The sequence below is a fragment of the Dryobates pubescens genome, chromosome 17, assembly GCF_014839835.1.
Source record: "Dryobates pubescens isolate bDryPub1 chromosome 17, bDryPub1.pri, whole genome shotgun sequence".
Classification (NCBI taxonomy): Eukaryota; Metazoa; Chordata; class Aves; order Piciformes; family Picidae; genus Dryobates; species Dryobates pubescens.
In genome coordinates, this window is record NC_071628.1 from 13826091 (window position 1) to 13849945 (window position 23855).

A 23855-nucleotide genomic window follows, 5' to 3' on the forward strand; every position below is an offset into this window, starting at 1 on the left:
ACTACAAGAAATGGTAAGATGGTGACAGATTAACACAAATACCTGGGACAATCCAAGAATAAAGGCTGGCACAGGTACAATTCCCTACAAACTCCATGACGTGATGTTACCATAAAGCTCTTCAAACCTGCATACTGACAACGCACTTTATTCACACGGTGAAAAAGGTTGCAAAGAACATTGCATGAACAGAAGGCATTAGTGTTGTTTGCTGTTCTTTTTTAAACACTAGGACACTGAGCAGCTCATGGCTGAAATGGTCTAAATGCATAGGCCACAAACTGGTACTTCTGTTACAGTTCATATGATTACAAAAGTCCAGCATAACACAAGCCTGATTTTCCAGCACAGAAATAGTTTGCTGGAAATTATTCCACTACAAATGAGTTTCTATTTATACAAACTGCCTTAAAGTGTGCAGTAAACATTAAATATGCAGAACATTCAGTATATTTACAGGTTCAGTGCACTTTAAATTCCTCAGTAAGAGGGTACTGAAACAACAATAAAAAAAGGAGCTTTGCGTATAAGATTAGACTTGTGATAACACAAGTGGCTTGACTTTACAAGAAACAAAACCACACACAGGCATAAAAGAAACTCACAGCAGAATATTCTTATGATTTCTTGAATGTTTACCAAAACACCAGCAAAGTAAGGAATACTTTATTTTCCTTTACAAACAGTGCTTATCAGGTGAGAATCAGTAACACTGAAATATAACAAAGAATTTCCTTGCTAATATTAAACACAGAGGAGACTCCTTTTATGCCAAGGCTGATCCATGTGCACAAGCTTTGATGTTTGTAAATAAAAAACTTGATCAGCTATAAATAATATTAAACAATAACAAAGTTTTAATTTAGCTTGTAAATAAACTAAGGCTGCTGGCTTTTCAAGCCTGTGAGGTTATTTCAGGAAGAAAAAGAGACAAACCAGGCTGACACATTTATCATGTATGCTGCTCTTACATCTCTTACACCTTACTGCAGTTCCTAGCCATGCTCACACAATGCAGCCACATCTGTGCAAGTGAAACATCTGAACAGTCATACTGAGGCTATAAGTAATTAGAAGTAAAAGCCAAGATTTCCTCCATGTCCAATGATTGTGGGCAGACACATTGGCCAGATGAAATTTACAGGATTGACTGGAGAGCAATGAGGATGTCTACTAGGCAACTAGTCAACACATCCACAGCCAACTATTTCCAGCTCAGTGATCTCAAATCTTATCTTTAGACATGCACAAATATTCAGTCACAGACTCCTAAGGAAAGGGAATGTGGCTGAAACATCAGACAGGAAGATCTGCAGACAGGAACTAACCTGACAGGCCTAAGATCGTTCCCCAGGAGGTGCTTCCATACAGTTTCACATGTCTGTCTCCTATCAAGAACCTATGCAGGTGTTACTATTTAAATGGTAAGTATCAAAGACCAGGGGAAGCATGTTGCTCATGAAGATATTTTAACTGTGTTCAAAACACGCATTTGTTGCTACATAAGTCACTTTATACAATCACCAGTAGGGTCTTGTTGCCAGCAGTGCTTAAAAATAGCTTTAGGAAAAAAAAAAAACTAAAATCCAAGTAAAATTAGATGATCCTGTTATCTGATCAAGTCTGACCTCATAACAGAGACGTGTTTTCTTTAAAATTATATTTAAGTAGTCGATATAAGGAATAATTGTTGGCATCTATAAAAGCTGCATAATAAAAATAAATACTTTCAGTCATTTACAACAAAATTAATATACATTTCACTGAAACAGGGAACAATAATGGATTACTTGTTAGTCACTGTACAGTCCTGAGCACGTTTTTGCAGGCATGTGTTAGGTCATCATTCTGCGCCCACAAGTCCCCACGTCAAACGCCAGCTGGAGAAAACATGTAATACTTCTGAGAAGCAGTTATCTTAATTTAGCTTTGGTAATTATCTGTGCAACTGTATATATTTATGATTGCCTTTTCACACACCAGATTAAGGCAGGCACTAGAGTTACTAAGATTCCTCCATCACCTTTTGACACTGATACAGCAAACCATCTGGAAGAGCAGAACAAGGCGATCTGAACCACAGAGCCAGCATCCCTGAGTGAGTGCGACAGTGCAGCAGACAGGGCACAGATGGAAGGAGCTGGCATGCCAGTATGCCCTCATTACCTTAAAACAGAGGCCACAGAAAAAACAAAGTAACAATTGACAAGTGACAACAGCTATAGTATAGTCACACAAAAAAAAAATACATCTTGCTCTCCACCTCCATTCTGCTGTTCTCCTCTACTCTAACATGTCATCAAAATCATGCCTACTGCATCCAACCTCAGCTTCATATTTGTCTTGCAGCTATATTCCCATTTTTCTGTCCTGATCAAAACTCTTCACAGTACAACAGATTGATTTCTTGTAAAGTCTATTCTTTGTTGTACGCTTGCACCTTTATATCAATCTTCACATAGACCCCTGAGTAAGAAAAAGCCCACAGGAAAATGCTCTTGTGCTTAATATGCAGCTAAACATTCCCTGCTTTAAAACATAAGGTACCTGCTCCAGGTTCTTAATTCTGCTGGGACAAATGAAAGGTTGTAAGCAATCTTACAGTACACTTCCACTCACCTATAATGTCAACTATGTGGAGTTTCAACTTTTGCTGCAGTGTATTCAGAGCTGCTGAAAAGGAATCTTCAGAAGATGAGAGTTTAATGTTTTGTTTCACATCGTTGGAAAGAGACAACCACAGCTTTCCAAAGTCTTCTGTAGTCATTGCCATTGGCCTGCAAAGAAGTTCACCACATATCTTAGCAAAGTATTTCTTAGAACAGATTCCGTGTCATGAAAAAAAGGCATCTGGCAGCAACTGGACAATAGAGCAAGCAGTAAGTAAATACAGATGACTTCAAACAAACCCTTCCCCTTCCCAGCTTAACATTTTAAAAAGTTTCTCTTTCTAAATGTATGGATGGCCTTGAGACATCTGGCCATTGAAACAAGTTCAATGAGTGGTGGACTCAATTATGGAAAATGAGGAGGATTTCACTACAAAACAGAGAAGTCTCCTGGAAAAAGAACATCTGTTTTTTCTCTCCTAAAATAAAAGTAATGTTCAAACTATGAATTCTCTTTTATTCTTCCCCTGCAAAAGTCATTAGCCTTTTCATGTAATGATTTGGCTCTGTACCCAAATCACCTATTTCAGTTTGACATTTACATTCTACAGTATTTTAAAACTCTCTCAGTTCTGCTAGTCTCCTCAAAAATGTATTCTGCAGCTCCAAGACACTCCTAACCTGCAACTAACTGTCAGGCAGCCAGTACCAGGACAAGAGGACACAGTCTCAGGCTGCGCCAGGGGAAGTTCAGGCTAGATGTTAGGAAAAAGTTCTATAGAGAAAGAGTGATTGCACATTGGAATGGGCTGCCTGGGGAGGTGGTGGAGTCGCCATCATTGGAGGTTTTCAGGAGGAGACTTGATGGGGTGCTTGGTGCCATGGGTTAGTTGTTTAGATGGTGTTGGATTGGTTGATGGGTTGGACGCAATGATCTTGAAGGTCTCTTCCAACCTGGTTTATTCTATGCATGTATGTATACATTTTCCCTGGATCTGTAATTACTTCTGGAACTTTACCCTTTTTGTATGAGTGTATAAATAATATTTTACTCTCTTTAACAGCCATCTCAACTAGATTAAGTTTAGCTACTCAAGATGAAGCCTTACATTTTCATAATCAACACCCATATTAGCCAGCTCTTGTCCAATACCTGAGCACATGCATTTGTTAAAACTACAGCTTGTTTTATTTACCTGATGAAGTCCAGCAATGATAAAGTTATTGAAAATTCAAGGCAGGTTTCCATCTCTGACTGGTAACTAACAGAGCCAGAAAGAATTCCTTGTGTACAGAATTTGTCCATCCACACACATCTCTGGCAAAGTTTCACACTTTGAGCTTCAATTACAGGAAACTGGTAGGTGGGACTCTCCAAAACCTGTATTATTTTTTAACAGGAGTATAGAATGTAATGTATACACTATATACATATATATATACACACACACCCCAATAATATTATACTATATATAAGAATGAACTGTCAAATTGTAAATGGCTAAGATACAGCTATAAAACTCTGTAAGTGGCTTTTAAGTCAATTGATTTTTCTTGGACTATTTTTTAGCTCACATGCAGGATAAATTAATCACTAACCTCTAAAAGAGTTCTATGAGAACACTGGAGAAGTTGATCTCTTCCTGCCAGCTAGCTTTTTCCCATCCACCCTCCTCCCCCCTGAACAATTGCTCAGAGTGACCAAGAACCTGAATTCTGTATTTCAGCCCCAAAATAAAGTAATATATAAAGGGCAAGTTAACACTGAAACATACCCCAAGCCATGTGCTAAATGCAAGAAGTTGAGAAATCATCCCTAATCATGAGGATGACTAAGATTACTCATCAATCCCTGGCCTCTCCAAACAAACTAGTAACACGAAATCCATCTGTGAGTGGTCTGTGAGGAAACTGAAGTGAATTACAAGGCAGTCTAGATATGAGATGCCCACCTTCTATCAATGCCATGGTAGGTTTGACTCAAGCCAGAAATGGAAAGGAAAGAGACTTCATAAACCAATTATCAGTTCTTAAAGTCAATTCTAAAAGATACATTCTGCTGTATTCTCTTTAGAAAGTGGTAAGTGGATGAGCACCTCCAAGGTTTCATAATTCTCTGCTGCTTTCACCAAAATCCATGGACAATCACATGCCAATAGGCAACTCCTAAAAAAGCTTTCCAATTATTTAAGTGATTTTAAAATCAGAATGCCACATGCTTTTACCACCCCCAGTTAAATCCCTGATGAAGCTGATGTTAAAAAAATCACCAACTTGTCTCCACCATCAAGTGGACACATGAGAACAAAAATCAAACTAGTGGTATCTTTATTAAAAAACCCAACCAACCAAAACCAGCTTGAAGTAATCTTCCACAAATTATGTGAGAGGAGAAACTGCATCAGACAAAGACAAATGAATGTACAAATAGTCACACCCAGGCAAAAAAAAAAACAATTACACAATGATTTCTTTGGCAACTTAGGCCACACCGTCCTGAGTAGGACTGGCTAGGTTTACATCGAGTCTTAAAACACCACAACGAAGCTGAATTTGGAACTGAAAATCATCCATGCTTGTTCTAGAGAGGCAGGTAGTAGGAAATGAAACCAAGGTGAACTTAAGAAGCAAGCTGCTAACTTCTGTACCAAGTGACAGGAAGTTTTGTACTGAGATTTCTATCACATATCATGGCCATACCACAGGTTTTAAGGAAATGCTTTGGGTCTTAAATCAAACACTGCACACTTAAATGCAAATGAAAAGCAAAAAAACTCCCAAGTGAATTTGAAATATGATGGAAGTAAGGTTTCTTACCTGAAAGTGTTCTGTTTCTTCAAACACTAAGTTCACAGTATTAAATGCAGAAGTGGTTTTATTCGAAACAAAAACAGTGAGCAAGAGAGAGTCATCTGTCCACACCTTACAGAAATAGAGAGCTAAGTCTTCACTCTGACAAAGTTCCACTACTTCAGAATGAGCGAGCCCTTCTAGCTCTTCTGGTAGGCAAAGGACCAAGGGTATTTTACTGGCACTTTCACAGTGAGAACTTGGAGAAGGCTGAAAAATTTCAATATTACCATCAAACAAAGATGACTGTGACATCCTGCTGTCTAAAAGTCCATCATCCAGCCCAGATGTTTTCAGTGACTGAGATGTTTCAAATGCTGTATTATCTTCTACAATATCGGAAGAGCACAGGGAGGCTTTCCTTAACTTTGTGTTTATGCTTCCCTCACAGCCTTCCATGTTAATAGGTACTGTGTCGAGTAAGGGACCAAAATCAGAAGCAGCACTATTTTGGAAGTCTGTCACGTCCTCACTGCTTTGAGTTGCACTTATCTTTGATTTTCTTTTGAACTTCTGAGTAGCTGTGTCTGCTTTCCCCATCTGAAAAGAGAAAAAATAAATAAATGGGTGGGGAATTTTCTAGCAACTGGCTACGTTACCATTCACAGCAGGAAACAGTGAGACAGGACAAACAATTACCAAGGGATCAATTCAGATGACAAATACAAATAAATTCCAAACATTTTAATGGATCCACTAACAGACTTTTGTTGGATTTCTTATAAGGTATTGGATTATTCTTTAATTCAAGAGTGACTCTAGCTTCTCTAAAACACAAACTAAAACTGCCCATTAAAAAGTAAGCACAGGTAAACATTTTCTGGTTAAACCAGCAGGAAATACCAATATTTGAGCTGGCTTATAAAGCAATGCTAGTCCTAAAAAGATTACCTAATGGTGAACTCTTTAGTGTTCTGCACACTACCATACAAAAATAAGAAATGGTATCAACATAGGACATCAAACTCTAGCCTTACCGCCAAGTGTATGCCAACAGCTCTGCAAGGTTGGGTCAAGGAACAGTTGTTAGGGAAAACAGATTAAAATTTGAAATGCAACAAGTAAACAGAATATTTTCAGTTACTGAATCAGATCTGCATCACAGGCTGTTCCATCAAGTAATATCCAATCTATTTCAGGTTCTTACAAAAGTGATTTTCAAGAGTTTTTCCATTACTTGGGTACCTCTGCCTCGTTTGAATACAACACTAATTTGATCTCAAGTTGCATGCAAATATCTGTAACTGCAAAATAAGGCAATATGTAAACTTGAAACTCAAAGCAAGTCTCAAAAAGAATCACTTACCAGACTGACACTAGCACTTGATCCTAGGCCAATAAACAAAGTCGATGCTAACTGTTGCTTCTCTTTGTCTTCCTCAGAAAGGCTGGCAACTTGATCAGATTGCGATACAGGAGGCTCACCCATTTGTCCTGCTAATAAGCTGCCACAAGAAACAGTTTGTGGCTCATCTTCTTTCCCTACTTTGCTTTCTTTCTTTGGAAGATAGCCTTCTTTTCCCCACAGCTTACGTACTCCTTCAAGTTTCAGAGTATTTGTCCTAAAGAGGCACACAAAAAAAGTAGGATCAACCACACGAACATCATGCTCATAAAAACATGCCAAGGCTCTAAACACCTTTTACAACTTTGATACACAGAGTGAGGAGTGGAATACACATGAACACTTGTGCGTGAAGTTCTGTGCTAGTAGCACCATTCACTACCTTTAAAACACCCTGCAAATGCAAACTTGGACTCAGTCCTAAGTACAGAACTGCACTACATCAGCTTTAGACTGTGCTTGACAACTCCATCCACAGTTACTTTCATAGTGTACCTGAACTTTTTTTTTCCAGTTAATATAACTGACATGGTAACTACCTTTATGTCCAGGAGAAAGCTTCTGGGAACCTCTAAGCATATTCAAATAATTCTGCTACTGATTCCTTAGGAAGTAACTTAAATTAGTAACTTAAAAATAGAAGACACTTGGAAAGTATTTTTATTTCTCATGACAAGTGGTCATGTACTCAGACACTCTGAAATCCAGCAGCAATTAATTCAACAGACACAGACTAAACGCTGCAAGTCCTGCATCTGAAAAGCCTCACTTTAATTTCCTTACACAAACTGGTTAGAGAGTCTAGGAAAGAGTTCCAAGGTTTCCTGTGTGCCAGAGTACAAATGAAATTAATAATTTGTATGAAACCATGGGTATGGAATTTATTTGTAGTGCTCTAACACTTAAAGAATACCTTACACTGTGAATCTTAGTCTCACTTTTATCTAAAAAAAGTTTCATTAAAAGGCACATCATTGTAAGGCCATAAAATTGAGTGTAGTCTAGGGAAAAGAAAGAAGCCAGAGAAATAAATACTTAATCATGTAATCATCATTTAAACCTGTTCTAATTCTACTGCATTAACTATCACTAAATTTGGTGTTTGTGAAGAAAGCAGGAAGGCAGTTTAACAGCATTTGCTTTTTCCTAGTTATTTCAAAGATGTCATCAGAAGCAGAAGTGTCCAAGTTCCACTGCATTCTCTTTTAGTTCCACATAATGAAGCAAGGACTCCTGATACTGACAGGAACAGAAGCTTAGATGTACCTCATTTCAAACACAAATTAACTCACTCTTTATGCCCTGTCTCAGCGCTATTACCAGACGTATCAGAACCAAAAGATAAACCAGCAGGGGACTGCCTGCCAGTGATGCCAGATGAGGACACGCTTGAAGCAAATGACAATCCATAAGGTTCAAAATTCAGAGCTGCAGGACAAACAAAAAACATTGAGGCATTAAAAAAGTAGGAAAGAAATCTGTTTTCTGAAAATAGATGGGCTGTACTGCTGCCCTTCTCAGGCTTCCCATTCAGGATCCTATCCTCATTCAAAATGGATGTTTCTGTTCTCAGGTTATACAGAGAATTATCTAAACCACTTACTCAATTAGTATTGGGTTTTATGCCTAAATGAAACGGAAATAGCAACTTTACAGCTCATTGCTAAAAAGATCTGCCAATGCTTAGCATTTGTAGACAGAAGTACTGTGTTGGATCTCAGTGAGCTGACTTTCCCATTTATTCACAAGCCCAAGTAACATTTTGAGTCTACAACGTTATGTCTATATATCACTGCTTTCCAAACACACTTGACACCTTCAGTGACAAATCACTAAGACTTGCAAATAAGCATTCACAACTGTATCTCAGAAAAGTGGTATACTCTGTCAAACTACACATGTAAGCAAAGACAATATTTATTGTATACATGAACTGTGTAGTCAAAACCTTTGGGGGGGGAGGGGAATTAATTGTGGATAATGCAGTGTACAAGATTCCTTTTACTAATTCCTCAACAGTAAAGGAAAGCATTAGAAAAGTTTTCCAACCTCAGTGAACCTAAGTGTCTAAAAGAAATTCTTATGTGACCAGCTATAATAAAGTAAACAATATTTCCATGGCAAAGAAAAGTAAAAAAAAAAAAAATATGCACTATAGGTAAAGTTTTGGGTTGGTTTTAGATAAATGAAAGCACACAGTGCTTCCTATCTATGCTTACACTAGGTAAGAAATTCAAGATCTGTGTCATAAGCTAAGTTCATAATACTTCCTATGACAAACTATAATCCCATAGTCAAAACTAAGTGCTTGGCATAGTGAGGTTAGGAACCCTTGGCTTTCACTTTAATAAACCCCATGAATTTCAAATCTCACAGATCAGTAGAGGTCATAGTAAAATGTTCTCATGCGCAGAACAGCAGCTTATGACACAGGAAGAGCTACATACACTTAAGACAGATGTGGAACTGTCTTGAGTCTGACAAGAGATATGTTAAAATTAAGAAAACTTTACTTTAAAAAATAACTTTAACTGTATACTCTGATTGTTGACACTTATCAGGCAATTTACCAGCTACTTCATAAATGCAGCAAATGAACAGTCACCTTTTTCCTGAGAAAGTTTTTCCTGTTGTCTCTGGTGATGAGGTTTATACGGTGCTGCACCACAACCAAGTCCCTCGGCCACAAAACCATCCAGAAAAGATAAGGAAGCATCTACCTACACAGAATTAATGAAAATGGGAAAGCAATTAAAACATTTTCTGTACATTATCCTGATGCTACCAGAAAAATACTGCGTCTTATCAGTAAATCAGGATGTTCTGTCTGACATCTCCCAGTAAAGTTCCTGTATTAAGAGAAATTGTTAAGCAAGTCTGTTGAAACAGACTTTGTTAAAAAGTAGTTTTGTTAAAAGCTACTCCATCTTGATAATTAAACATCATGGTTCATTATCTTTTAGTGCAGAACATTATGATTCATCACATATGCCTGAAAAGGTGTATTTCTGAACACTCACTTTAAGCAGACAAGTCTGGCACCAGTGAGAATTGTTAAATGTCACTCATTTTAAAAACACTTTTCTTTCAACATATTCAACCTCCTGAACTACAGAGTTTCATGAAGCACAGACATCACAGCTGTCTTACCACTATGTCATTGCAACTGGCATCAAATGGAAGTAAGCTTTTCATCAGTGCTTTGTCTTCACACAGATGCTTCAATTCAAAGGCATGCTGTCTCATGCAGGTATCTAGAGAGTTGCTGAATTCTTGGATTAGCTTGTCGACTGTCATTGAACTAGATGTATGTGACGCTAACTTGGTGACTGCAGCCATTAGCCACACTTTAGTTTCAGAAGTAACATATGTTTTCTTCAGCAGACTGTGTAGCTTTGTCAAAATAACTTCTGGATCAACATCTGTAACAAGGCTGGCATATTCCCCCAACACCTATTCACAAGGAACAGAAAACATGCATTTAGTCACACAGAGAATTGCATTCAGTTTTGAAATTAGATTGTAGTCCTAAATAACACCATGGCAAAATCCACCTCACATTAAAGAAACTAGTATCAAAGGATGTCTAAATTACATCTTTACCCTTTGGGGATTTAAATGTCAAAGGCTTGAAATTATTTTTGTGCTTACCTCAGTAGACTCCAACTTTTAGCTTCTTAAAAAGCAAATAGCTGTATCAAAAAGACAGCTAAACGTATCAATTTGGCCCTTACAAAATGTAATGTGCTCATAATGCAGCCTCTTCTTTGGGTGGAAGCTTAAGCTTACTCAGGTACCAGACAACACTAGCATACTGCTTGGCAGTCACCTGTGAGGCTAAAAATGCATTTCATAATCGTATCTGGCCCAATTCTGACAAAGATAGAGATGCTCTCAGAGGGTAATCAGAGGCATGTGGCCGCTAAGCCATTACAATAGTCACCTGCCTTAAAGGGAGCAAGTCAGCTTTTCCACAAACTATGACAACCTAAGTGGTCCTCAGGCATCAAAAGAGATTGCTAGGATTAGGTTTCAGTATGTTACCTTGACTTCCAATAAAACCAGAGCATTTGATTTACTAAGAACACCACCACATTTGATAATTCCCTTTTACCTGTGTATTCAGTATTTAACTGCATCTGTGCATTCAATTTTGACCACACGTGTACCTTACCCAACTCATAACTTGAAGGAACTTCTGCGGATACAATGCATCTTCCTCTTTAAGTAATGCTAAGTAAGATTGCACTGCATAGATCCGTAGCTGATTATCTTCTTTTCCATCATCAAATCCTAGACAGAAAACAAAACACAGTTTGCCTGAAATGCAAGTAACACCTCCCATCAAATATTTGAAAGTGCATGTTAAGAAAAAACCAAAACAAAACACCCAGGCAATTAAGGAACACATCTAATTCAGCAGAGCATTCAGGGAGCTACTCACCTTCAGCCAACAACCTCAGAAAGTTGTTTGGGATATCAGGATGCACAACGTCACCTCCAACTGAAAACACTGCATTCATTGTTTGGATGAACCACTCATTGTCAGGGGCATATGTGTCCTCATGTTAAGGAATGAAGTACTAAGGCATACCTTTTCTTTCCTTTTTAGTGTGTTTCCTAAGGAAACTAATTTTCCACAGATAAGGTACGCAGACTGCTCTCCCCAACAGTTGGGGGTCTGATGGTCAAGTATCAGCTCAACCTAACTGAAGAGGAAATATTCCTGATCTCTTTTATAAAGTGTTTCCTGTAAACACAACACATTAACACACAGGAATACAAAGAGAAAATCAGGCAATGGAAAGTCTAACAGCAATGTCCACCATATGCCAAATCCCTAACCACAACTCTTGTGTTTGGCATAGTTAAATAATCTTTATTTCTGTGAAAGTGTGGTGTTATTCTCAAAATCCATACACCAGCAAAGAGATCTCTGACAAGAAGATCACTCCCACAATTACAGACCAGCACTGAGACATCTCTCACAGTACAGTGGTGTAAGACTAAAAAGTTTTAATTTAAAAACATAAGGTTTTAATACTAAAATCCAAAGCCAAAATAAAGTGGTTTGAGCACCACTACTTTCTCACTGAAATACAGGAAATATTGTGGTCATTTTTGTATGCATTTTCTTTTGTGCATTTTTCTGGGCATTTGAGAGACTGGAAAGCACAGTTGTAACACTTTCAAAAGATCATAAAAGATGCTTTGAAAGGAACAAATGCTACATTTGCCTGAGCTCTGACTCCAAAGCTTCAGAAAAATAGAAGGCTATTTCTCAGCTAATTCATGGGGGGGGAAAAAAGGATATTTCTCAGCCAGCTCTGCTATTTTGCCAGCTAAGTTGATGATAGCATATTCTTCTTTGCTTTCTTTTAAGTAGTCAAGCATTTTCTGAACTATGACAATTACATTCTGTCCATTTGTAATTCTATAGAGAAGCTCTAAAGTCTGAAAGAGAATGAAAGAAAACATATATATAATTGGGTTTGATGACTGAAAAAAGGAAGCAGGAAATCAGAAACATTTTAGTATGATGCCAAATTGAGCAACTGTCTTTGGCAAGTCTTAAATGAAACAAAACTGCTTATCTACCCAGCTTGTTGCCTTGTTTTTAAGTGCATTCGCAGTAACTGAGACAGCCTTTTACACTACTCATTTTGCAGCACTCATCTTAAAATTTATTAACTTTTTGATATTTAAAAAAATTCACTGACCTCCCTTTTAATAATAGGATCTGGATGGTCCAGACATTCAATTATTGTCATCTGGTGCTGAAGTGCTAGATTAGGATCCTGCTGGATAACATAGGTCAAAGCCTTTAAACCTAGAATAGAAGTGATCCGCAATGATGCAAGAGTACATATGCTGCTATCACCAAATTGAAAACATCTTCAAGAAATCAGGGAGCCTTACCTAAGTATTTCAAATTAATTTTGGGTGACAAAACAAATTTTCCAATGCACTTGGCAGCCTTTTCAAGTAGTTCAGATTTGGGATAGATGGTATAAATTGTCTGGACACATTCAAATAAGATGGCTGTGAGGAAGGGGAAGAGACTTGTAATTAATGTGTATTAAATACTTCTATAATGTTAACAAACAAGCTACCTCATTGACTCTGTCAAGGAACTGCAGTGTTGTCCCACCCTCACTCAATTTAACTGCGTAGTACCTACTGCCATAAAAAATACCAAGATGAAAGACCATCTTCTTCAGTACATACGTATCTTTCATTAGCCTTTGCCATCATGCATACAACTTCCTGTCCTTAAAAGTTCTTCCAGCCCTGAAGTCTCCTATAGTTGCTCAAGACACTGGGCCAACAGGCAACTATAAAGGATTTGAGACATCTTTTTCAATAATTCCTCTGATTTCTTTGCTTCTACCAACAGCCAAAATCATCTCAAGAACATTCCTATTTTTAAAACAAACAAACAAAAAAGAAAACTAACCAACCAAAAAACCCAATTCTGATTTTTGTTTGAGAAAAAGACAAAAGTAAACTGAACAATACACAAGAAGCAATTAATCCTCTGTGACAGCAATTTGGGCACAGTTTCAGACCAATTTGTTTTCACTGGGTTAACTGGCATTTAAAATCATGATGCAGATTTCAGTTGTTCTTGAAATTCAGTCTCTAAATGAACTGATAGATGACTACCTACTACTCTTCTTAAGCATTAGAAAATTAAATCTGAGAAAGGCTAGGATATTAACAGCTTAAAACAAATTCAGTGTATAGCTCTTAGCAACTGCAAATGTAAATTGCTTTTACACAAAGGCATCACAACACCCAGTATCTTTTCTTGCCTAAAAGAAGAGAAGCAGTAAACAGAATGCATTCAATGTCTGACAGACGCTTCCTCATATACTAATAAAAAGAATACTTCCCCAAAGCTCCCCTATTTTAGTGGAAGAGAATTTTACACAATGCTTTACAAAATACATATCAAGTAAGAATTAGACCTCTAGAGCTCTGGGCCATGTTCTAACAGTAAAATAATAGGAGGTTTAGGGTTTTATAATAGTGAAACCACTCTTAATTTAGAGTTCTCGTTCTAGAACGTCAGATCTGGGTGTTTGAGGAAGAATTAAGAGCTAGGGAGGAGAAAACAAAGATAAATCCAAATAAATGGCTCAAATATTTTTTTTTTAAGGAAAGAAATGGACAGTCCAGTTATTCCTTTTGCTTTTTTCTAGTAGCAGATACAGCTTTCTCTACTAAGAAGATAATGACATGTACCAATGGCGTTTACATAGCCTTCTACCATGTTCTAGAAATTTGGAATGTGTGCCCAAAACATCTCCTGAGAGGAATCACCATCACTGAACTCTGGAGGTGTCATGTTTATTAACTGTACCGAGAGGAAAAGCTCCACACAGCTGTAAAAAAAAATGATGCTGTCACTCTTGCACACTTTTTATTGCCTCTCTCAGGGCAGTGAAGAGAAGATGTAAGCACTTCTCATCAGAACAGCTGGATCACCAGGATTTTCCTTTTATAATTTATTTCAACTTCAGCAATATTCAGTAAGAGCTTTCATGAAGAAGCTGGCAATGCAAACATTGTGTAAAGGCTTTTGAATCAAGATGAATTCCCAGTAAACAAAAGTGGTTTACTTCAATAATAAAAACCTGCACTGTACAGCAATTGCTTTACAATTTACTAGTTGGACACCACAGAATACAGTTGCTGTTTGTTAAGAATGTAATTAGATTTTTCAAAAGTACTGCATAAATATTTTAGCACAATCAACTACTCACATTTTCATTGTTTCCAAATACTGATAATTACATAAAATAACTTCACCCACCATATGTAATATTATGATTTATCTCTGCTCTTCTTAAAGATTCATCTAGAACATCATACATCAATTCACTTGTCCTATTTAACAAGATAAAATATTTAACATTATTTGCAGCACTAGCAAGCACATTGTCTTATTTTACCAAACACCTCTAACACTAGCATTGAAATCTCTAACACCAATTATTCCTTTCTACATTTGCTTTAACGTGCAAGAGCTCCATAACACGTTTCTAAATGGCATTTAACAAGACGTTGCAGCTTCCTAAAGAAATAAAGAAAAAACCCCACCACTTCCTTCACTGCTTCTAAGAAAAACAAAGTATCAACAGGAAAAGGATGACTAGGTCCTCTCAAAATGATGCCACTTTCTAAAATATCTTTACTCTGGACTTTCACAGTTGTTTTGTGACCTAGTAATGCAAGTCTCAGCGACAATTTCTCGAGCATATTCCACAATAATCCATTGTTTAGCCAATCTAAGAAATTCACTTTGCATGCTAAAAAGTGTCTGCTCGTTGTATTGGCTAATAATAAATATTAAAAGGAACTCAACACTGAAATCCTCTTTTTTATATATATATATATTTTTTTTTTTTTTTTTTTTTTTAAATTTAAAGGGCAAACAAACAACAAACTAAGCAAACCCAATTAAAAAAACCTGGGAAGCTGTTTGAGGTGCAGGTAATAACTATACTCTTTGTATCAAGCTTCAAAATATTAATTACAGAGAAAGATTTGTTTACCTTGGATCATCTTTTCCTAACAGCCCCAGTATTCTTAGAAGCTGAATCTGTAGCCATGGTGCTGGCACACTGTGATAGTTGAAGTCAACAGGAAGCTTTCCTCCCACTACCTGCTTTAGGATTGTTACAAAGCTCCCAGTCAAGTCCTTGTATGCAGATGAGCTCTCCTACATAATGAGAAGAATTCAAATATTTTGACAAAGTATGTCAAAGTAAAAATAATCCACAACTTCAGCAATATCAAAATACCTACACTGGTAATTCCTTTAAATCAAACCTCTTCTCTCATCCCTCAACACCTCTAAACTCTTTACTTTAAACCAATGTTCTTTTCTAACACATTTGCAAAGGGAGTGAAGGCAAGTGAAGTTGAAGGCAACAGTAAAAAGCAAATAAACAAAATCAATTTACAGCTAAATTGCAGCAAACCATTTAATACACAGATCCTTCAACTAAGGATGGCAATGATGCTGAGAACTTGGCATTATTCTGTCCACCCAAAAGGAGAGCTAGCACTAGGATAACACAGATATCTACGGTCACACAGATTAACTTGTCTAACAATAACATTTTCTTTCTGCAAAGCTTCTGTACAGTACACAATGTACTTAAAATAAAACCACTTAAATTTCAAAATTGCTCCCAAGTTCAGTTGTGCCTCTCATTCTTTGCCTACCTTAATCATTTGAAGATAAATATGCAAAGAAGCAGCCATGACTCCAGCATCCCTGTCACATAAGGCTTTCCGGAACTTATCATGGATATGCTGAACTTGGTTAGGAGCAATGAGATAGAATTTATATAAAGCCTGAACAGCTTTTCTTCGGATAATTTCCCTGAAGAGAAATGAAATTTAGGCAAAATAAAATTATGCTGCTTGTATATTTTAAGTACTTAAGAAACTTTGCACTTGTTCTGTCTGCAGAGCTGTGAATCTATGTGGCCAGCCATCAGAACATCACCATGTGAAGACAGATGAGAACTCATGCTTTACAGATTTGATGAATGACTTTGCAAATTCCACCCAGGTGAGGAAGTAACAAAGCAAACTTAAAAGTGTAGTAGAGCTTGATGTTGGCTTGATGACTCAAAAGAATGGCCACCAAATACAACAATGCAATTGGCCACTGCTAATCTGTTGTGGTCACATGTGCAGCTCCAAAAAAAAAACCCGTCTAGAAGCTGCTGAGTCACTTGACTCTACAGTTCCCTTTGTAATCAACACACCACTTATAATTTCTAATATCTCATACAAAGGATAGCATTAAGTAAATTAAGAATCAAAGAATTCAAGGGTATGGATATCTGCAGGCACAATTTTATCAACAAAATTTCTATAAAGAGCTTTATTGAAAAAATGTATCAGTGAAGTACTTGAAAGATTCTAATCTGGTTCTTCACTTACTTTACAAATACTTCTTCATCCATGTATTTGTTGAAAGGACTCCAGAAGCTGTATCAGATTACACTTACTTATAAAACTGGTTATGAAACAAATTAATACCTATCCAACACTTCATCAAGACTGCAAATAAATGAGACAAGAATCCAAGAGAAAAAGTAGGAGAGGAGCAGATTTTTTTGGAGGTGCTGACTAGAAAGATCAGCTCAGAAAAAACACCAGTTTTAACAAAATTAAAACATTTGATCATACATGGCAACTTGAAGTTCTGTAAATTAATACATACTTAGAATGCTGGAGCTTATCTTCTATTAGGGGAAGAACAGCTGGAATCATCTCCCGTGGAAAGATCTGGCTCACGACAGTTAATGCCATGCACACCTCTACTAGATTAGTGCTCTGTAAGTCCTGTTAAAATCATTGAAAGTATACAATAATTTTTTTATTTAGACTTAAATTCTGCACAAACATACCCCAAATCCTTCACAAGCAGGCTGGATACAGCCCATCTACACAGCCCAAATGCATTAAGTATCACACTGGCAGCCATTCTGTTGTTATCTGCTTATCTGTGAGAAGTGTCAGCTCTCACTGAGCTAATCGGGTTCTCCTCCTCTCTTATACAGGAAGAAGGAACAAGCAGCTCCTCACATTCATGTTATAGAACTACATTCATATTTTACACATATGCAAGACTAACACATAGAACTACAGTCAGTGTTTATTTACTGAAATAGTTTGATGATTGTAAAACTATGCTGAGTCCCCAGTTGGATTAAGGGGATGAGGCATTTCTCACAGACTTCAGCAGTATTCTCCCTAGTGCCTCTGATCTAGCCCAAAAAAAAAATTTAAAAAAGGGAAAAAAAGAGCAAGCTCAATAATACTGCTGATTACATAGCTGCACACTGAAATAAAACATTACCCTAAGAAGTAAATGCAAACTACATGAAATAATTGTACAAAAGAAAGAATAAAAAAATCACTCTGTCCCAAATGCAATTAAAAGTAGCAGATCTAGCTCATTTTAACCTGAAGCCAAAAAAAGGACAGATAAATACATAAAATACAAGACTAGGATTATCTTTTCAAAACAAATGAAACTTGAGATTTCCAAGTGACATCATTATTGGGCTCTGGCCATTTGTCCCAGATAGGTTTTCATCCTTGTTTTGGTTTAGCTCTCTGCGGACGCCCATTTTTCCACTTCTTTCTATATCTTTACTAGGTTTTCAAGGATTACAAAACAGTCTTTAAACTCAACAACAAAAATAAGCATCACTTTCAGTATATAATTTATGTGACTTTGGCCCACTGTAACATAAAAGTAGTAATTACAGAGAAGAGTCACAATAAGCCACAATTGCTCCACCTAAGAGGCAGTAACACTGAACATGACACCTATGAAATATTATTTGTTAACATTTTTAGTGTCATTTGAAAGCATATTTTCTATCAAAATTATTAAAAAGGAATGAAAGAAGCTCATAGATACTTGCTGTAGGCTAAAAGGAAAAGTTTACACTGAAATATGCATGCATGGCTCCTCCTGGAGTTGAGTGTGGCAGAATGTATGAAGGAAATTTTATAGTATATCTCCTTTGGAAAAAAAAAAGTAAAATACATCTTCAACAGCAGGAATGCCAAGATTAAACTAAAAAGCCAGGAAAAGCCATTTCCAATCTTCACTGCTAACCAAAGACACAGCAACTTTAAAAGAGCAAGACAGAACATTGTGTGACACAAAACTGAAAGAACTGGTCCCAGTTTACCTCCAGACCTCCAAAAACACTGTACCTTCACAACTGTGTTCACAAGTAGAAGCAGCAGTTCATGATTTTCATGTAGAAATAAAGAAACTGCCAAGTAACCTACAAAAGAAAACAGACTCCATTACTAATTTCCAGCAATAATAAACTTCAAGATAGAAAACTTAAGACTGTCTAAAACACAGGAGTTAATTATAACAACCCAACAAAAACTCCAATGTTGGGCAGGAGTTGCTCATGTTTTAAATATTGGGACTTTTTTATTTCCAAACAAATCAGCTATATTTCAGTTGCACCGAAGCTCAACAAAAGACAGCCAATAACTCATAAGCTGTGAGAAATAAGAAACATTACAGAACTGTTATAGCTAGAGATCAGCCAAGAGCACCAAGGGAAATCACTTTTTGGAAAACTACTATCTTCTCTGCACAGCAAAAATGTGTACTGCTTCTAGACTAAAACAACACAAGTGCACTTCCTTCTCTTTATTTGTTCAAAAAATAAGGTTCCTTTTTAAATAAATTTAATATTCAACTTGAACTTGAAATACAGGAGAGTAAATTCACCATCCTATGGAAAAAACTCCCTTATTTCTTAACAAGGAAGAAACCATTCCAGAAGAGAAACTCACCAGAAACATTTTTTCTTCAAGACCTCTTTTCCTTTTAAAATAAGGGATTTAAAGGTGGGGGTGGGGAAGGTGAGCCAAAACTCATGACAGTATTTGTATTTCAGAGATGGATCTTAAAAAAAAAGGTCTTGGTTCATTCAGAGCTTAGGTATCTAACAGAAAAAGCTAGGCACAAATAACTATAATGTCTGGGCTATCAGACTGTTATGTCTACTTGTGACTCTATGAACTGGATGAGCTAAGAACATCTGCAAAAATGTGGTTCATTCTCATTCACTGAGGCTCATACTGAGTAAGAGTAACCCACTTCGATTAGATGAACTGACAACAATTCCTTAAGAGAAACTTTGGTGTACTGCATCAAGAACTGACAAGGTCATCCTCATCTGTTACATATAACTGCACAACAACAACATCAAACCCCACAGACACTCTTTGCAAGATCCTTTTACCAGATCTAAGTTTATGGGCATTCTGTGTCCAGAGAACACTAAACCACCTACATTCACCAAAGCCTAGCCATAGTATGGAGAGGTCTCAAATCAATTAGTAAGAGGACACATTTGATTCTTGACACTTACAGAGGTCACAAAGTTTTCTTCAAAACAGCTTTGGTGAAGATAGAATTTCTTAATCCCTACCAGAGCACCTGTGCACTGGTTTTCATTACTTGGGGATACAGTAACTTTAAATCATCACTTGTAATGCATTCTCTCAGAAACTCCAATACTTGAGTGGATGATCCAGATGAAATTCAAACAAAGGATATCAAACAAGCATATCCCCGCAAGACATTGCCTTCCTTCTGTGTATGCAGACATAGTATTGCTTGGAGTTAAACCATTTTCTCTGCAAACAAGAAGAAATGTCTTCACTAGGCAGTTGAATCAGCAACTGCAAGGAAATTCTCCAAATGAGACAGGCTGACAGCTACTTCAAACTAAATCTAGTGGGGAAAAGTTAAGAGCCACACTGGCAGGTAAGGAAATCACATGGGTATGAAATTTCAGAGAAGTCTGAATTAGCCCTTCACATTTCCTCAGAGCCTTATGCACCACTGCTATAAGGATCTTCCCATCTGCCTTGTTTCCTACAACTACTTCTAAACTAAAAAACCAAAACAGAACACTACAAGATTCAAACCAGAAAATATTTGTCTGACATTAACATCTTGTACTACAGCACTGGAAAAAGAAATCAGATCCTGACAGAAAGTCATTTTCAGCTTGATGTGTTTTTTTAACACAATTTCTCATACACTTCTTGTTTAGAGGTGCCACAATTCAAAACAACAAAGGAACAACTGATGATTCAGAGTAACTTCCCCCACCTTCTGTTCTACAAGCAGACACAGCACAGCTAACAAACTAGGGATTTGGTTATTTTTAAAGAGGAGTGAGAGCCTATGAAACAGGACCCAAAAAGTAAAATGTCTTAAGTATGCACAAGCTATAAATCCTAAGAAATTCAAAAAAATACCATTTGGAATATTAAGGGTAGAGCAACATGTACATACCAACTCTTTTCTCCAAAAGATTTCCTTGTTGTGCAAGCTTGATTGCGTGGATATATCCAAAGGAAGACTCATACCCCAGCATTTCACAGTAGATGAGTCTCACCATACATTCTTTCATTAGTCTCTGAAAATCAAAATTAAAATTACTGATAATTTTAAGCTATGTTTTATAATCTTCTTCACTTCTCTAATGAAGTAGATTTTATGAAACATATGTGCATTCACACCTTTTCTAGAATCTCGTAATTTTTCCTTTGCTGTGAAGCTCTTCAGCAAAACAGTATCAGTTCTTAACTATAAGTGCAGAACTCTCCATACACTACCCTTAAAGATGTTATCTTGTTTTAATCACCATGCATCTACTATTGTAGACTAATTACACATAACAAAAACCATGAATCATGATGCATTACCCAACTCAAACCAGAAAGCATCAACTCAGTGCATATAAACACAGCTTCCTATAGAGCACAAATTCCTTATAGGAACAATGTCAGCCTGCAAAGATTCTAGCTTTTTTTGTATGCATTATGTCCAAACTACAGAACAGCCACCTCTGGGCACCATGTTGTTACCATTTGTTCACACCAAACAGAATCACAGCATCCCCACTAGTGTAACTGTTCTGCAGAACCACAAACATTGGTAGGTTTTAATGTTGACGATTAAACATCTGTATCAATCCTAACTTCTACACTCCACCTGGCAAAGAATTAGAGCACTGCTTTTCTTCACCTTTGGTCTGCTGTTCCCATAGCCAGTAATGACTAACAGAACTTACAAGTGTTGTGGTAGGGGCTGAAACTGTTGCTTTCAAACTGGTGAGCTCCTGCTGGATTAGTTTTTCTTCTTCCTAGAAAAATTAAACTTTTACTATCAAATAAATTTTTAAGCAATATATGAAAAAAATTTTTTTTAATGGTCTTTTTAACAGCACTACCAAGTCTTCTCAAACCCAGTATATACCTCATTTTTAGTACTCTCACCAGGCTGCTTGTTTCAAGCATTGCAGGCAATACTTTATGGACATGCTTTCCAATACCATGCCCCCACAGAAACACATTACCCAGCAAAGAATATCACAGAATCACAGACTGGTATGGGTTGGAAGGGACCTCTGGGGATCATCTAGTCCAAGCCCCATGCTAAAGCAGATTCACCTCGAGCAGGCTGCATGTCCAGGCAGGTTTTGAATCTCTTCACAAGAGACTCCACCACCTCTGTGGGCAGCCTGCTCCAATGTTCTGTCATCCTCAAAGGAAAGTTTTTACTTCTGTTTAGGTGGAACTTTCTGGGTTCTAGTTTGTGCCTGTTGCCCCTTGTCCTGCCACTGGGCACCACTAAAGAGAGACTGATTCCATTGTCTTGACACCTGCCCTGTAGATATTGGTCAGCATTAAAAAGAGCCCCTCTCACTCTGCTCTTCTCCAGGCTAAACAGCCTTTCCTCATCACCTGCTCATTCTTCTCTTCTATTGGACTCTCTCCAGTAGATCCTTTTCTTGGAACTAAAAAGCCCAGAACTGAACACGGTACTACAGATGTCGCCTCACTAGGGCGAAGTAGAGGAGAAGTTCCCTCCACCTGCTGGTCACACTCTTAATGCACACCAGGTAACCGCACTGTATCCCAGCCACTGCGTCCTGGGCCCACAGCACAACCACCGCCCCCACTTCAGCGGCCCGCAGAGCCCCGCTGCTCCGCGCCGGCACCTCAGTGAGGCCGCGCGGCGGGAAGGGGAAGGAGTAAGGACCGGACCCCACCCGCTTGGACGCGGCGGGAGAACCAGAACGCCCGGCATGGCCTGCCCCGGGGGTCGCCCGCAGACCGTACATGCTTGGAAGTGAGCGCCGTGATGCTCCGGATGAGGCTCCCGAGCCGGGAGGTGGCGGAAACCCTGCCAGGGCCCCCGGCGCCCCTCAGCCCGACACCCAGGTCGTGCTGCCCCAGCAGCCCGGGAAGCACGCTCAGCGTCCGCTCCACTACGTCGCTCATGGTAGCTCTTGCCGCCGCCGCCCGGAAGGGAAGAGCCCGACCGGGCCACAACCCCCGCCGGCCTCAGCGCGCACTTCCGGGGCGCAGCCGCCCGGCAGCAGGCGGTGCTACCCCGCCGCTGGGGCGGGGCGGGAGGAGCTCGCAGGCCGCGGACAGAGGGAGCCGCGAGAGGGCGCTCTGATGGCACCGGGAGGAGGGACCGGGAGGAGGGACCGGGAGGAGGGACCGGGAGGAGGGACCGGGAGGAGGGACCGGGAGGAGGGACCGGGAGGCGAGGGGCGGGGGGCGAGGGGCGGGGGGCGTTCCCGCAGTGCGCGGCCCTGCCCGCGCGCCGCCGCCCTCTTCTGCGCGCCGCCGCCCTCGTCTGCTCTCCGCCTTATTGCGGCCGACATAGCCCAGGTCGCCCCGGCAGCGATCCGCTGGCAGCTGAGACGGAAGGTGGAGCTGAAATACAGACTTTTGAGAGGGCCAGGCGAGCGCTGGGTCACGGCGAGCGCTGCCCGGCCTCCTGGGCTGGTGCCCGCCGTCACTGATCCGTCGAGATACGTGCAGATCCCCGCCAAGAGAGTCGTGCGCGGCCGAGGACTGCAGGAGCAGAAGCATCCTGACTGCTTTCACAGGCATGTTAGGGGTCGGAAGGGACCTCCAGAGATCATCGAGTCCAACCCCCCTGCCAAAGCAAGATCACCTAGGGCAGGCCCCACAATAACGCTTCCAGGCGGGTTTTGAAAGTCCCCAGAGAGAACTCCACAACCTCACTGGGCAGCCTGTGCCAGTCAGCAGTAGCTCTTTCGTAAATCAGAATCATAAAACAAAGACATTCAAAGGTGATTTTCGAAAAAACAGTGTGAAATATTCTTCAAGTGTGAGTGGGAATGTCTAGAGACTGGTCTGGGCAGAGAGGGCCCTAGAGAAGCTGTTCCTGAGGCAATTCTCCCTCTCTGGGCAGGTGGCAGGATTTGGTGTCCTGTAAAGATTTTTACCACGGACTTCCTTTACGTTCACTGCTTCTGTAAATGAAACAAAGGACGTTTCACACGTGAAAAGTGTGGATTTATAAGGTTAAAGATTACCATCTTTTTCTGCCTCGCTAGACAATATTTTTTGACATTTTCTAATACTGTGCCTTCCAATTTAATGTTGGGTTTACACCACCATAGCTGAACAGGAGTAGTGCA

The 23855-nt window shown here is 38.9% G+C and overlaps 1 protein-coding gene across 1 annotated transcript; it reads right to left on the bottom strand.

The window, feature by feature from the left end:
* Positions 1 to 972: 972 nt before the first annotated feature.
* Positions 973 to 22703, bottom strand: AP4E1 (adaptor related protein complex 4 subunit epsilon 1). Its single transcript, XM_009897235.2, has 21 exons — positions 22516 to 22703; positions 21465 to 21536; positions 20684 to 20807; positions 18565 to 18638; positions 17054 to 17175; positions 16042 to 16201; positions 15366 to 15532; positions 14624 to 14697; positions 12724 to 12846; positions 12525 to 12634; positions 12119 to 12258; positions 11249 to 11361; positions 10979 to 11097; positions 9955 to 10257; positions 9410 to 9524; positions 8097 to 8232; positions 6766 to 7021; positions 5427 to 5999; positions 3806 to 3990; positions 2620 to 2777; positions 973 to 2166 (listed from the first exon to the last, which is right to left on the bottom strand). Exons 1-21 carry the CDS (start codon positions 22675 to 22677, stop codon positions 2006 to 2008), a joined length of 3447 nt encoding a protein of 1148 aa, XP_009895537.2. The 5' UTR covers positions 22678 to 22703; the 3' UTR covers positions 973 to 2005.
* Between the last annotated feature and the right edge of the window lie 1152 nt (positions 22704 to 23855).

Coding starts and splice junctions, on each gene's coding strand:
- AP4E1 (XM_009897235.2), bottom strand. CDS start 22,677: ATGAGCGACGTAGTGGAGCGGACGCTGAGCGTGCTTCCCGGGCTGCTG. Junction 20,808..21,464: donor CAGCCCCTACCACAACACTT/GTAAGTTCTGTT, acceptor TTTGATTTTCAG/AGACTAATGAAAGAATGTAT. Junction 7,022..8,096: donor GCTGAGACAGGGCATAAAGA/GTGAGTTAATTT, acceptor GTGCCTCTTTAG/GACAAATACTCTGAAACTTG.